General features: G+C 40.9%; 1 protein-coding gene across 4 annotated transcripts in view; it reads right to left on the bottom strand.

Moving 5' to 3' along the window:
• The window catches only part of CARMIL1 (capping protein regulator and myosin 1 linker 1), a 263,150-nt gene that overhangs the window by 101,738 nt on the left and 146,389 nt on the right, over positions 1 to 15,023 (bottom strand). For all 4 annotated transcript variants that reach the window (XM_039524735.1, XM_039524736.1, XM_039524737.1 and 1 more), the window contains exons 12-16: positions 12,350 to 12,436; positions 7,679 to 7,782; positions 4,202 to 4,279; positions 4,032 to 4,108; positions 222 to 326 (exon numbers count right to left, since the gene is read on the bottom strand). In XM_039524735.1, coding sequence (XP_039380669.1) covers positions 222 to 326; positions 4,032 to 4,108; positions 4,202 to 4,279; positions 7,679 to 7,782; positions 12,350 to 12,436 — 451 coding nt within the window. The remainder of the gene's footprint in view (positions 1 to 221; positions 327 to 4,031; positions 4,109 to 4,201; positions 4,280 to 7,678; positions 7,783 to 12,349; positions 12,437 to 15,023) is intronic.

Genomic DNA, 15,023 nt, shown 5'->3' with positions numbered 1-15,023 from the left:
CCAAGCCTTAAGGGTCAAGCCAGTCTGTTACATTCCAACTCTGCCAGTTCAGCATGGGTGATCCTTATGAAACTCACTTTCTCAGTGACAAACTGTAAATGGTGCTCTGAATAATGTGCAGATACGATCTGCTTTCCTCTCCATTTTCAGGATTAGACATGTATATAAATAACCATGCAAACTGTGTCTTTAAGTCACAGGAAAATCAATGCAGCACTTACTTTAGAGGCTCAGGAGAGAGTTTAGTCCCCGAAAAATTGATTTGCATCAAAGCAAGCGAACTGCTGAAAAACTGTTTGAAAGATGGGGGAACTTCTTTTCCTTTCCTGTAAATTGTGGGGTGGGGAGGGAAGGGGGAGAAAAAGCAACATTTGAACATCCAACAGATTGCCAATTCATGATGTCAGGGTCAGCAGCACTCTTTTTTTTTTAGTAATTAATGTACTTCATCTTTAACAATCATATCTAGGTAGCTTTCAATTAGCTCAAAACCAAAAAGCTATCAAAATGGAGACAACAGCATTCATCAATGTCCCATTTCTTGTTCAGAAGGCATTACCAAGTAAAGGCTCCTTGGTGACCTACATAAAATAATAAGGTGACTTCAGCCCAGTTACTAGCTGACTGGCATTCACAACACCAGGAGAGAAGCAAAAGGTCAAAATTGTTATGAGAAGGAAATAACTTTTCACCCCTAGAGATAGTTATTGTTTAACATTTGAATGTAGTACCAAGCAATAGGTGTGCAGAAGTGATGCCTCCAGGTTAGAGTTGAGGCGTATTGATCTGGAAAGACAGGGCAGCTTACACTGCTATTTCGTGTGATATAACCGCTCTCCAGAGAGAGGATTCTGCCTCCAGTGCTGTGCTGTCAGGCTGTGGCTACACTTAGCACTTCAAAGCGCTGCCGCGATAGCGCTGAGCGCTAAGTGTAGTCAAAGCGCCAGCGCTGGGAGAGAGCTCTCCCAGCGCTGTCCGTACTCCACCTCCCTGTGGGGAATAACGTACAGAGCTGGGAGCCACGCTCCCAGCGCTGGGGCTTTGACCACACTGGCGCTTTGCAGCGCCGCAATTTGCAGCGCTGGAGAGGGTGTGTTGTCACACCCTGCTGCAGCGCTGCAAATTTGTAAGTGTAGCCAAGCCCTCAGTCAATATCCTCAAAAGGACTACATTCAATAAAAAAAGGAAAGGAGGGGGTGAGAATAGTCACCACTGACTTCTAATAATAATAATAATAATAAATAATAAATAATAATAATAATAAACTATATAATGTGAAAATTGGGTTTCAAGAGGAGCAAATGTACTTAGGCCATTCTGGTATTGATTCCTATTGTTTTTATGCTCCAATTTCAGTATTTAGTGGGCACCACTGCAGACTGAATATCTAAAGGGTAGACTATCTGCCACTCTTTTTAATAAACAGCAAAACAGTACCATGGCAGAGTCTGAATCCCCCAAAATAAAAATAAAAGCAATGCTTCATAAGAAGCTCTCAAAAGGCTTCATAAGAGTAACTTTCACAAGCCTGTAAAGCGGGCCTGTATTCTTTTTACAGAGGGAAGACTGAGGCCTGGAGAGGGCAACTGACTCTCTCAGAGTCAAAGAGCCAGTTAGGGCCAGAACTGAGTACAGAACACCATAAACCCCAATTCTCCTCTTCTGATCAGTGTTCTCTTCCTTACTAAACTATGCTTTCAGCTTGATTAGGGCCTCATATTATGTCCATTAAAGTCAATAGAAGTTTTTCAGTTGATTTCAGTGAATAGGAGATCAGGGCCCCAAAATTGAGATGGTCAGAAAGATACAGAGGAAACAGTTTTTTCATCCAAATTGGACAACACATCAAAACAAACATTTTGTAGAGACTGTTCAGTTTCAACAAAGTTCCGATGGAACCCAGGCAGGGTTCCACTGGAATTCTGCCTAGTTTTCTGCCAGCCTGCCTGGTGGGCTGATGAGGAACCAAGCCCGCCTGGACACTCTAGGCAGTAGCGGCTCCAGGCACCAGCGCTCCAAGCGTGTGCTTGGGGCGGCAAGCCGCGGGGGGTGCCCTGCCAGTCGCCGTGAGGGTGGCAGTCAGGCTGCCTTCAGCGGCGTGCCTGCAGGAGGTCCCCGGTTCCCCAGCTTCGGCAGCAATTCGGTGGCGGGTACGCCGAATCCGCGGGACCAGGGACCCCCCACAGACACGCCGCCGAAGGCAGCCTGCCTGCCGTGCTTGGGGCGGCAAAAAAGCTAGAGCCACCTCTGACTCTAGGAGCCTCAGCTGCTCAGCAGCCTGGGCTCCCAGGGTCCCCCACACTAGGGCAGCCTGCAAGATGGACTGCCTTGGAAACAGGGACCCCAGTACTTCCAGGGTCCCCACCTCCATTCCCTTTCACAGAGAATTTCAAACTTTTTGGTTTTCATTTTGCATTGAAACAAAATCATATTCAGAAATATTGAAATCCTCTGTTAAATGACATTATCTTTTTATGCCTAGTTCTACCCTAAAAGAAAGGATTATTCGGCAGTTGGGAGGGCGGGGGGAGAGAAAGAAATGAAAAAAAAGCAGCTAAGAAAGCACTGAAATTTAATGTTTAATTTTTTAGCTAACACTGATTTGCAGTGAAGTTCTGGAATATTGTGCCTACAAGCAGATAAGTCAAGTCCTTTGGTACAGTACTAATGCTTTTTGGGAACAGGAATTCTGTGTTCCTCACTGTTTGGAAAGAGCCTAGAACAAGATGGTAACAATAGTAATGCAGGTACACACCTACACTTAGAATTGCACAAGAATTTCAATTCAAAGGGTCATTTTCAGACAATTACAGGTGACAAAGTTTTATCTTTAGGCTAAAATTTTGCATATTTGGGCTCAGCTTTTAGGAGTGGTTTTGGGTTTTGTTCTGTTGAGAGTTTGAGGGAAAACTTCTGCCATTTCTAGGGTGGCGGGGGTGAAAGCAATTTGTAGTCTGCCAACATTTCACTGGCAGTGTGTGTATGTGCAAGTGTAACCTGAGTGGAGTTAATTTTCAATGTGCATGGGGGTATGGAAAGAGTCAGGATCAGAGCGAGCATGTTATGCAGGACAACGTGTTCTACTTCTGTCTAGCAAACAGCTCCACATGAGGAAATGGAATGGAAAGAGACAGGGCTCCAAAGGGTATGGGGGAAGGAACAAATAGAATGAGGCAGGGCTCCACTTTACTGAGCCTATGGCCTGACTGAGGCCCCAGTCCAGCAAAGCACTTAAGCACATGCTTAACCATAAGTAAGGGAACAGTCACATTTCAAATGGCACTACCTACCTCAGTTAAGTATGCATATAGATACTTTGCTGAGTCAGGATCAAAGTGAGCATATTATGTAGGTTAGCTTATTCCAGTGGCTCTCAACCAGGGGTTCAGGGGCCGCGAGCAGTTTTTAGGGGGTCTGCCAAGCAGGGCCGGCATTAGACTTGCTAGGGCCCACGGCAGAAAGACAAAGCCTCACCGCATGGTGCTGAAGTCCAGGGCTCTGAGCCCTGCCACCCGGGGCTGGAGCCTGAACAACTTAGCTTTGCAGGGTCCCCTGTGGCGTGGGGCCCTGGGCAATTGCCCTGCTTGCTACCCCCTAATGCCGGCCCTGGCTTTTATATGCAGAAAAACAACTGTTGCACAGGTGAGCTGTGGAGTTTTTATAGCATGAAAGAATAAGGATGAGAACTCTTGGCTTATTCTACCACTGTCTGGCAAATAGCTCCATGTGAGGGAATATACTTCGGGGATAAATAACACCTCTGTCACACAGCGCTTAATTGAAAGTCTAAAGCTACTTGTCAAGTATCAGAGGGGTGGCCGTGTTAGCTTGGATCTGTAAAAATCAACAAAGTGTCCTGTGGCACCTTATAGACTAACAGATGTATTGGAGCATAAGCTTTCATGGGTGAATATCCACTTCGTCAGACGCGTCTGCTGCTTGAGGTCCTCATAAGAAAACTGCCGCGGAGGTGCAAAAAAGATTAATAAAATATTTCCTAGAGTTGGAAATAACTATATTTAAACCCATACCTGTGAGAAAAAACTGTTCTGGACAGGCTGAGGACAGCTAGGTGCTGAAGGCATCCGCGGAGGAGAGCTCCACACACCTGAGAAATAAAGAGGACGGTAGGTTTATATGCAATAAACCTGTTGGTAATACTAATGGTGTTTTTTTGAATCACCAAAAGAAATAAGATTACCATGTCTAGTGCGCACTCCGTGTTGGATAAATCCAGATGAACAATGGCATTTGGCTGGGCCAAAAAATTATACAGGCTCTTCAAATGAGAAAAAGAAAAAAAATATGAATATTATGTTTTCTACATATTACACAGAATTATTTTTATTTTAACTCTTCACAAACTTCAGACATTTATTTTTAATTGGACTCCCAACAGTTTTGACTGAAGGTATTTTCTCTTAATGGATGTAATCTTCTAGCTCTCAAAAGTAAAACATTTCTTAAAATGACAGTAAAAGAATGCTGCCTGGATCACATTTACCACATAGTATTCTTGACGTGCATAACTTGATTTATCTTGAGTAGCTGGCAATTTGCCACACATTTTTCAGAAAGCGTTAATTAATTTTAGTTCAAAATAGATTGGAATGCCATCCAGATTGCAACCATACTCCAAAAAGGCTAATTGGTTTTGAAAGTTTAAGTCAACCCCTTTTACTGCATTAGGCCAGCAGCTAATTTGTGTCTGAATCTTATAATTCTTTCTGACTAGACTTTATTAAAACACACATATTACCAGTGCCTTAGGGCAATTCAGAGATATTATAAGATAGGTCTGATAACATAATATTTTAATGAATGACATCTATTAATATTAAGGATATTTTACCTATGCACTAGCCTAGGTGAAGGCATCTGTTACATCAGACATTTATTTTTAATGTCTAGGAACCATACAAATTAGAGATAAGAAAAGTTGCCTCTCATTTTCAAGAAGTGCTGATCCCCCCGAACTCAAGTGAAGTCAAGATGAGTTAAGAGTGCTCAGGGCTTTTGAAAAATCAAATCCCTACAATATTAGGTCATCTAGCCCCTCTGGTACCAATGCACCAATCCACATCTCTGGATTATGATTCCCGGGCTAGTCTACCTGGCAACGCTAAAGCGCTGCCGTGGCAGCACTTTAAAGTGGCTTGTGTGGTCACGGCAGAGTGCTGGGAGCACTCTAGAAAATCCACCTCCACGAGGAGAGTGGCTCCCAGCGCTGGTGCACTGTCTACACTGGCGCTTTACAGCGCTGAAACTTGCTGTGCTCAGGGGGGTGTTTTTTCACACCCCTGAGGAAGAAAGTTGCAGTGCTGTAAATTGCCAGTGTAGACAAGCCCTCAGTTTAATTTTAAATGGTAAACAATGGAGCTTCCATCACTTCTGTTGGAAAAATTCCACAATTTAACAGATCTGACTGTTTAATGTAATTAATATACTAGATACATCCCCTTGTGCCACTTAAAAATGTCTCTTCCTTCTGGCGTTTGCACCCTTTAAAATACTTGCAGCCAGCTATCACTTTCCCCTTAACCACTGTTTGTTTGAGCTAACACACTAATTTTATTATAAATTCCGTAAATTTGTGGTTTTAATTAAACCACTCTAGTCCCGTATTTTATTTTTGTTACTTCTCTAAAGGCTCTCATTTGTCAACATTCTTCTAGTTCTCCACCTGAGAGTTCTGCTCTCTTAAGCACAGGACGATGTGTTTTGTAAATGTGTCCATGAATCTCTAACAGATACCAAGGAAAATAGGGGGTGGAAATCACATAAAGCCATAAGGCATATTAATTTGTATACTCAAAGTGTGTATACTCAAATGAAGATGGACTCTTGTAATGCTTATTTTGAATGCCTTAGGCTTCATTTCTTAGGCATCCCAGCCTGGACACTGAGGATGGGTGAATAAGTGAGACTGGGATGGATGTGATGATGAAAGTCTGAATAAAATATTATTTTGAGCCTGATGTCCTTCACCACACAGAAAATGAAACAGAGCTAGACCTCACTGGCGGTGACACAAAAGAGCAGACCAATGGACTCTCACTAAGAGGTAATTCCTCAAAGGCTCACAAGTTTCCCCTATTCTGCCCCTAAGTGGGCTTTGAGATCCAGCCCACTTATTGGCAAATAGCACCACTTGTCCAAACAGCCTTTTTATAAATGAATCTGGTGCTGTTTAGCAGATAAGCATCTGTTTCTCAGGTTCCAAAAACCCATGTACAATTATTTTCAGCTATCAAACTAAGATAGACAGAAGGTAGGTTTAATTAATATGAATTTGGTTACTTTAATGTGGTATTCCGTGGACAATTTTTGTATGTCATAAAACCACCAGAGTTTGACACAATTGACAGTTTTCTGAGTGATTAGTAGAATCTGAGGACTTGGATAGAAGTGAAGTGAATTAGTTTAGCTGTGTGGGAAGTTTAAAACTTCATTTGCCTTTATACTAGTGTGATGCTGTATAGAAGGAAAGATGACCATGTGTACACTAAGGTATTACCACTGATGTATCACCACTGTTGCACAATTGTGATAGATGTTATGCAAAGTATGCCTTGTAAGATATCGTTGGAAAAGTTGTGATCTGTTGAACAATGTTATCCTGTTTATATGCATGTATTATCATTGTGTATGAAGTTATGAATCCTTGCTATGTGTTTGTATCTCAAACATGTTGTATCTCAAACACCCACCAGACAGATTTACATCCGGACCAGCCAGCTATGGTTGATGGGCCATTAAGGAGAATCAACCCTTCCAGTGAGCCCCTCCCAAGGACGCCTCAGAGAGCAGGAGCATGTAGACAATGGAGGCCCAGTGACTCAGCAGGACATGTAGAACATGTGATCCCTGACTCCATGTTTGAGACAGTAACTTTCCATGCACATGGACTTGGGGGTAATCATCATTCCCTTGCCTCTTTCCTGCTCCACATCTCTGGATTATGATTTCTAACAAAGAAAAGCTTTGAACAATGGGCTGAAGACCCCAGTATTTGGGATGAACCAGAGAGACTTACTGCAAGCTGGCAGATTGAACATCATTTCTATTATACTGATCTACAAACTCTGAAATGAACTGTAATGTATATGATTCATTTTAACCTCTTAATAACACTCTTTTTCTTTTATATTAATAAACCTTTATTTTTTAGTTACTAAAGGATTGGCTACCAGCATGGTTTTGGGGTGAGAGCTGAAGTGTATTTTGACCTGGGCTGCGTGTCTAGTTCTTTAGAACTAGAACCACCAAATATATGTGATTTTTGGATTTAATAATCATTTATGACTGAAGTCTGGTTTTCTGGATGGTACATGAGGGGCTAGAAGTCCTGCAGGGGATGGTCCGTGGCTTCAAAATAACTTGTATAGTATTTTGGAAGCACACATTTGTTACTGGCTTGGTGAAATCTGATGATTCAATATACCACCAGTTTGGGGTACATGCCCTGTTTTCTGGCAGTCTGACCTGAGACTGGCACTCTTAGCTGTGTCCCAAATCAGGCAGTGTCACAACTGGAAGGCAATGTTATCACTGTGTCATTTTAATCACCACTAGAACTTGACTTAAACTAATACAATATCACCGACAACACCCCCCACACACACACATTAAAGATATACATTTTTTTTTAGGAATAAGAAGAATAAGGAACACATACGGCGAGATCATCACCCCGGAGAACATTCCCTGAGAGGTCAAGGTAGGTGAGAGTGTTAGCAATCAGCTGGTTGGCACTCAGTGACTGGGAAAGGCTATTCACCCCTGCAACAAAATGTCAATATTCAACTTAGTTGGGCTAAATAAAGGATTAGCATAAATCCTGCCACGACACAGTTTCAGCGACCACACTGTCAAATATCAATGATCTCCTGCTATCAGAATTGTTATGATTTATTTTTCTCCTACAGGGCCCAGCCTTGCAAGGTGCCAAGCTCCCTCAACTCCCATTGACTTCACTAGGAATTCGGGGTTCCCTGCATCTTGCAGGATCAGGCCCTTATCCTGTATTACCAGATTCTTAGGAACAACCTTCTGATACATTTATTGTACCATGTACTTGGCTCAATTCTAATGGTTTTTTTTTTAACATTACTTAAAATATGGTTTGTGTGTAATGTTAAGACATCTTCATGTAAACAAGGATATTTAAATAAAAACGTCCGCAGAAGACAAATACATGAACAATTATAGTTCACTACTAATTCAAAGGCAGTTGACAAAACAGAAGTTCAAACATTTAAATTATGTATTCACCAGTAATTTCAGAAAAATATTTGGCTAACTAAGATGTCATGAAATATATATTTTGAACACACTGATGTACAGTATTAAATCCTGTTCAGAACAAATAAATTTTTTGGTATTAAAATGAAAAATTGTGTGTCAAGAACCAACAAATCAGCACTCCCTTCAAAGGGGTTCCTAAGTTATTTAAAACAGAAATGAAGTGGACACCTTCAGCCAATATAACTTGCATACTAGGCATGGTAGCTTATCACTGAACTCTTGAATCATTCTGGATGGCTGTAGGCTGCCTTCCAATCAGTAAGTACCTGAGAAAATCCATTAGACACACAAGCATCATTGCCTCCTATAATAGAAGGATGGATTTTATTAAGTGCATAGTCAAAGGAACAGAGAAGACAAGTGCCCTGAATTGCTGAGCAACAGTTGGCAGCTTTCCAGACAAGACAACCATTTCATAAACATGGATTGGCAATAGAAGTGCCCATCTTTTAGGTTAAAAATATGTTGAAAATCTTAATGCTAGAAAGGACATAGGTTTGCCAAGGAACATATGATGAGGAAGCTAACAAAATCAGGAGCAACAGATGTTTAGATTTGGTGCTCTAGTTTTCCAAACACCAAAATATTAAGATGAGATCAATATTAGTAGCATGATTGTTGGCTTCAGGGGTTATTTTTGGAAATGGGCCTCTCTCTAAAAAGAGTCAGTATGTGTTAATATATCTGCCAAGCTTTCAAATTTCCACTATTCACTCTGCAATTTTATTTTATTTTTAAAGTAAGTCTTTGTTACTAGTGACAGGTTTCAGAGTAGCAGTCGTGTTAGTCTGTATCCGCAAAAAGAACAGGAGTATTTGTGGCACCTTAGAGACTAACAAATTTATTTGAGCATGAGCTTTCGTGGGCTGCAGCCCACTTCATCAGATGCATAGACTGGAACATACAGCAAGAAGATATTTATACATACAGAGAACATGAAAAGGTGGAAGTAGCCATACCAACTATAAGAGGCCAATCAATTCAGATGAGCTATCATCAGCAGGAGAAACAAAAACTTTTGAAGTGATAATCAAGATGACCCATAGAAGGTGCAAGGATACTTAACATGGGGAAATAGATTCAATAGTGTAATGGCCCAACCATTCCCAGTCTCTGTTCAAACCTAAAATCTATTTCCCCATGTTAAGTATCCTCGCACCTTCTATGGGTCATATTGATTATCACTTCAAACGTTTTTTTCTCCTGCTGATGATAGCTCATCTCAATTGATTGGCCTCTTACAGTTGGCATGGCTACTTCCACCTTTTCATGTTCTCTGTATGTATAAAGATCTTCTTGCTGTATGTTCCAGTCTATGCATCCGAAGAAGTGGGCTGCAGCCCATGAAAGCTTATGCTCAAATAAATTTGTTAGTCTCTAAGGTGCCACAAGTACTCCTGTTCTTTGTTACTAAACACATTCCACCTGCAAACTGCAGGGCTGGAACACTGTACATACTAAATGCAAGTTTTTTTAATCTTTAACAGATCTTCTTGGCCACAATGGGTTCTAGCCATGTGCCCATTTTAAGGAGTGTTAACAGCAGTTGTTACTATACGGAAGTAGAAAGGAGCAGTGCAGTGTGTATGTACACGCACACAAACACCATGCTATATCCCATCCAAATAGCAACAGTAGCATATGATTCAAAAGCAGCAAATGATTCTGAGAACTCGGATAATGAAGCAGTGTTTGAGCTAGTTAATGTTGGGGGGCACTAGGGTAAAAAGTAGTATCACTCCTCCTTTAGGGTTTTTGTTTGTTTTTAAATGAATCAGTCTTTCATTAACTACAAAGTCACTGGATCTGATCTAAAGCCCAATGATATCAATGGGAGCCTTTTCATTGACTTCAGTGAGCTCTGGATCAGGTTCAAAAAGCTGAGATTTAATTGAACCAAGCACATGGAATTTTCTGTTTGACTCAAAGCTCCAAGTTGCTAAACCTCTTTTAGAGCTTCCCTTATTGTATACTGTGCTATTAACAGAGATCCTACTTCAGTCTGAATGAAGCCTATAACGTTGTTTCACGGCACTCAGACCTAACAACTGTTAGGAAATATGAAACACCATATTTAAAGAAAGATCATCTGGGAAGTTGCTACCTGCAGTTCACTTGTCAATCTCACAAAGAAATCTCAAATGAAATGTATTTGTTAAGTAGTAAGGTAAAACAATAAGAAGTGGCTATACTGAGCTTTGGGAAGAAGTGAAAAGCACTGTAAGTGCTCCTTATTATCTCCCTAAAACAAAAGGCTGGATAATTCCACTTGTCTGGTTGCCCAGGACTGAATAGGAAACTTTCCCAAGTGAGTCCCATCACTCACTTCAAAATTTAGGCTTTTATTAAAAAAATAGTTCTAACCTTTATGGTTTCAAAAATAACCTACAAATGCAAAGCAAGGTTAAATTAATGCAATGCTGTCTGTTTAAGTCCAGGGAGGGCAGACTGATAAAAGGAGCTGTAAAGACAGCCACAAAAGTAGTGAAGAGGAGACTGTGTGGAGATACAGAGAGAGGCAAGACATTCACTGTTTTGAGGGGACTGCACATATAAACTTTCATGAACAGCAAGATAAGTCATATCATTAGGCTAGGGTTTTTAGTCAGAATTGCATGTTTTCAATAGGAAAATTGAAGGGCTGCCCTAGCACAATATCCAGTGGTAAGGTCTTAGTCTCTGTAAATTTGAGAATCATTGCAGTGCAGTCTGGATTAGGATTCTTACTAGGTCATCATTAGGCACGATAGATGGACTCTGCTTTTGTTTTAAGACCTTTTTAAAAGTAAACCACAAAAATCCCTTTGATTTTGTTCATTGCTTCAATACTCTGTCCTTGCTGATTAGCATTTGGTTGAGCGGTCTTGACTAATCTTACAACTGTTCTTGAGATAGGTGGAAACAGATAGAATATCCCATTGACCTAAAAATCCAAAGCATTTGTAGATGCCATTGGACCAAATGATGGAACTTCAAGTGAGGAAGAGTACAGGAGGTGACTGAACATACTGGAAGCTGTGTGCACTTTTGCCAGGGCTGGATTTAGTCCAAAGACTTGAGTAAATATTCTGAGTTTTCTCCTATCCCGAGAATAAATATCAGGGTGGTCAAAATTCCTTGACTACATGATTGTCACCAAGAACAGAGTACTAATACAATGAATGGAACTAAAGTTTTGTAAGGTTTTAAAGAACCAAAAATCCAGCAATCATGCCCGATAACTGGGCTAGTAAGAATCACAATGCAAAACACACTGAACAACAATAAATGTCAAATCAATTTAAAGGCTAAACACTAGTAGCAGGTCCATTTTCAAAGGTGCAGAGTTGCCTCCACCCCTAGTAGTTTCATGAGCCATCTACTAAAATGGTATGCTGAAGAAATATGTTGGCTAGAGCTTTTCTTAAAAACAGATCAACTTCTGAAAGTTAGAAACAATTGGGGCTCCCATATCAAAAAGCAACATCTAAAATGGTAACACAGGTTCAATCCCGCCTGCCCACGACCAGGGTCTGTTGGTGTTACAAGTGGGGGCTCAACCGGGATTTCAACTGGGAAGTCTCTGAAGTTTAGGACATGCTTCCTCAGTAGGTATGTAACCCACACACCTCCTGCGTGTGGGGTTTTGTCCCATCTAGTGGCACTGAGACCACTTAGAGATTAATGAGTTTGCTCTACAGCTTTAGCTGAGAGCCATATGGCTTTTAGCTCATGCATTTAGTTCAGAGGCCCCAGGTTTGATCCTGCCCACCGACGACCAGGGTCTATCAGTGTTACATAAGTCAATGGAAAGCTTTCATCTAACTTCAGTGGGATTTGGATCATGCCCATAACTGAAGAGCCTACTATGGCTAAGAAATAAGGTTCGGATACTCTCATAATGTCAGCCATATAAGTAGATAAGTTAGACAGAGAGAAATAATCAAGTACACAAGAAATTATTTTACAATTATATAATGACAGGATCCATCACTACCAAAAATGTTTTGTTTTACTCATTCACCAAATAGAGAAGAAGTGCAGGGTTAAGTATAAAACATACCTTTAGGTGACAATGAGGTTTTAGATAAATTTAAATGTTTCAGTCCCTTCGGGAGTTTGGCAAACTGGATACTTAGAGAGGACACACCTGTTGGGGGAGGTGGAGGGAGAAAAGAGCATAAAAGTTTGTAGCTTTTTTGATGGAGAGTGGCTTTCAGGATTCTGAATCAGGGTAAAATCTGAGACCACAGAGTGAAAGTAAACGGAGTGTAGGCTGTTCAACTCCTCACAAACACAATTCAGTTTTTTCTAGGGTTGGCCCAAAGATGTAGACGACAACCACCTCAGGTCCTTTTTACTTTAACATGCTTAAAGTTATGTATTGCATGCTTAAGTTTTTGAGGACCAAGGGTCAAAGAGAAGGTAACGTGTGCCATGATGTCAGCACATGGATAGTTTGAGAGCTTTATGGTTCCGCCGCAGGAAAATGATAATGAAGCTAAATACAACAGTAGTGAATGTGCAGCTTCCCAAGTAACAAGGCTCTCTTTGAGTCTGTTGGAAAAAAAGGTCAAGGTTCAATGGAGTTTAGCTAATATGGGTTAGCTAACCTTGACCTCTCTTCCTAACTGAGTCAAACCCTTTCTTCATTAGATAAACAGACAAAGGCATTGCTGAAAAAAGACTGGAGTATTTTGTATAGCTGAACTAGTACTGCAGAGCAGTATGTGTTTTGTATAAAATAAATTCTGATGCAGTAACGGAGCAGAGAACTTGCTCTAGGAATCTGAACCCTCCATTCTAATCATAATGGTCGCTTATCTCATTTAATTAGACTGATAAATATATACTGGCCTTTATACAGTCTCAAAATCACATAATAGACCATTTTCCCAAATAAAAAAAGAATTAGGGTTCTGGCACCAACTACATTACTCAGCACCGTTTTGCTGAAAGAAAAAACAAAAAATAAAATTTCTCACTTTATCTGAGGTTCTGCATTTCATAAATTTATTTCCCATTTTAAAATGGGTGATGGAATATTTAAGGAGACACCTGCTCAGTAATGATCTAAGTAATTTATAAAATATTCATTACCAGAATAAATCTATCAACAATAAATTGCAGCAATGCGATGAGGTGTGAAATATACTTCTCTGTACCAAATCACAGGTTATAATCCAGCTAAGCTTTCCTTGGGGGAACATATATCTCTTTAAAAAGAATAAACTTGCCTCTTGTGCCAAAACCCATAATGGATAATTAAAAAAAAAAAAAAAGCTAATATTTCAATGGATATAGAAATATTTTTTCTATATTTATCATATTCTTTTATCTATCCATCTTAAACACATAAGTGGTTATACTTCAGACATTTGTGGAGTTTTTGTTTCAAGGTCTTTTTGTTGTTTGTAAAAGTGTGGTTGGCATGTATGTTGCCAATACATGTTGTTGCCATGAAGATGCATTACTTTGTCTACTGTAAAAATACAATTGTAACTGGGTGTATTCACCAACTTACTGCAAGAACGAAGGCAGGTTATCTTATGAAAATATGCAAGTAACAGCACTTCCCCTTTGTACGAATTTATTGTTAGAGAAAACAAGGTGAAGAATACCTGGGATTATTTAACAAACATTTGCTCCTGGAGAAATTTCAAGGAAGCATCAATTGACAATGTTTTAAACATTTTATTAACTAGTGAAATTTATTTTACATTTCCTTCTATTTTTGCTTGAAAAAAGAGGTGGTTATTTTTGTATGGATAAGGTGTCTATCACAGGGCTTCTAAACAATGTACAATAGACTCAATATACCACACTAAGATCAGGAATAAAAATCAACCCCACCTGAAGGCAGAAACAAAATATTTCACTTGACATAAAAACCCATGCAAAGAATCTCACAAATTCTGCAAAAAAACATTAAAGATGATGCAAGTGTAATTTTGCACCTGCTAACCCTAGGTCAGATTTAATTGTAGTGACTATTGGAGTGGGATCCTTGACACATTTTCTTTCCTAACTACACTTTACAACTCTCTGCAGCTCCACTGAAGAAAGAGACTCAAGTATTAAAAATGTTTCAAGCTACTGCCTCATTATTTTATGTTCTCTGGCAGGTCCACTCCACTTCTTGGTTGCAGCTGGTTCTCTGCAGGAGGCTTAAAAGCCAAATATGATTTGATGTCAAAAGGGCAGAGAAAAGGAGGGAAGACAGTAAGAGGAGAGTAAATACTGTTCTGTTACACCTGGGCTAGTTATTGGAGAGCAGCAAATATCCTTTCCCCTTCTCTCACACTATAGCCAACAAAGTCTCTAATCCAGTCAGCACCACCCACATTAGCTGCTGAGATCTTATAGCGGGGGTGGGCAAATTACAGCCTGCGGGCCGGAGCCGTTTTAAGCCAGCCCACAAGCTTCCACTGGGGAGCAGAGTCTGGGGCTCAGCCCTGCTCCGGTGCTCTGGCCGGGGCACTGGGTCGGTGGCCACAGCATGCGGAAGCCGCGGCATGGCCCCACTCCAGCTCCTACGCGCTCCAATGGCCCCCTCCGGTGCTCCAGTGGGCTGCCTGGCTGTGCCTCTGCATAGGAGCTGGAGAAAGGACATGCCACTGCTTCTGGGAGCCGCTTGAGGTAAGCGCAGCTTGAAGCCTGCACCCCTGAGCCTCTCCCCACGCCCCAATCCCCTGCCCCAGCCCTAATCCCCCTCCCACTCTCCAAACCCCTCCAAA

The sequence above is a fragment of the Mauremys reevesii genome, linkage group 2 (assembly GCF_016161935.1).
Source record: "Mauremys reevesii isolate NIE-2019 linkage group 2, ASM1616193v1, whole genome shotgun sequence".
Taxonomy (NCBI): Eukaryota; Metazoa; Chordata; order Testudines; family Geoemydidae; genus Mauremys; species Mauremys reevesii.
The sequence above is the reverse complement of the archived record's forward strand: the minus strand, read 5'-3'. Positions and strand labels throughout refer to the sequence as shown.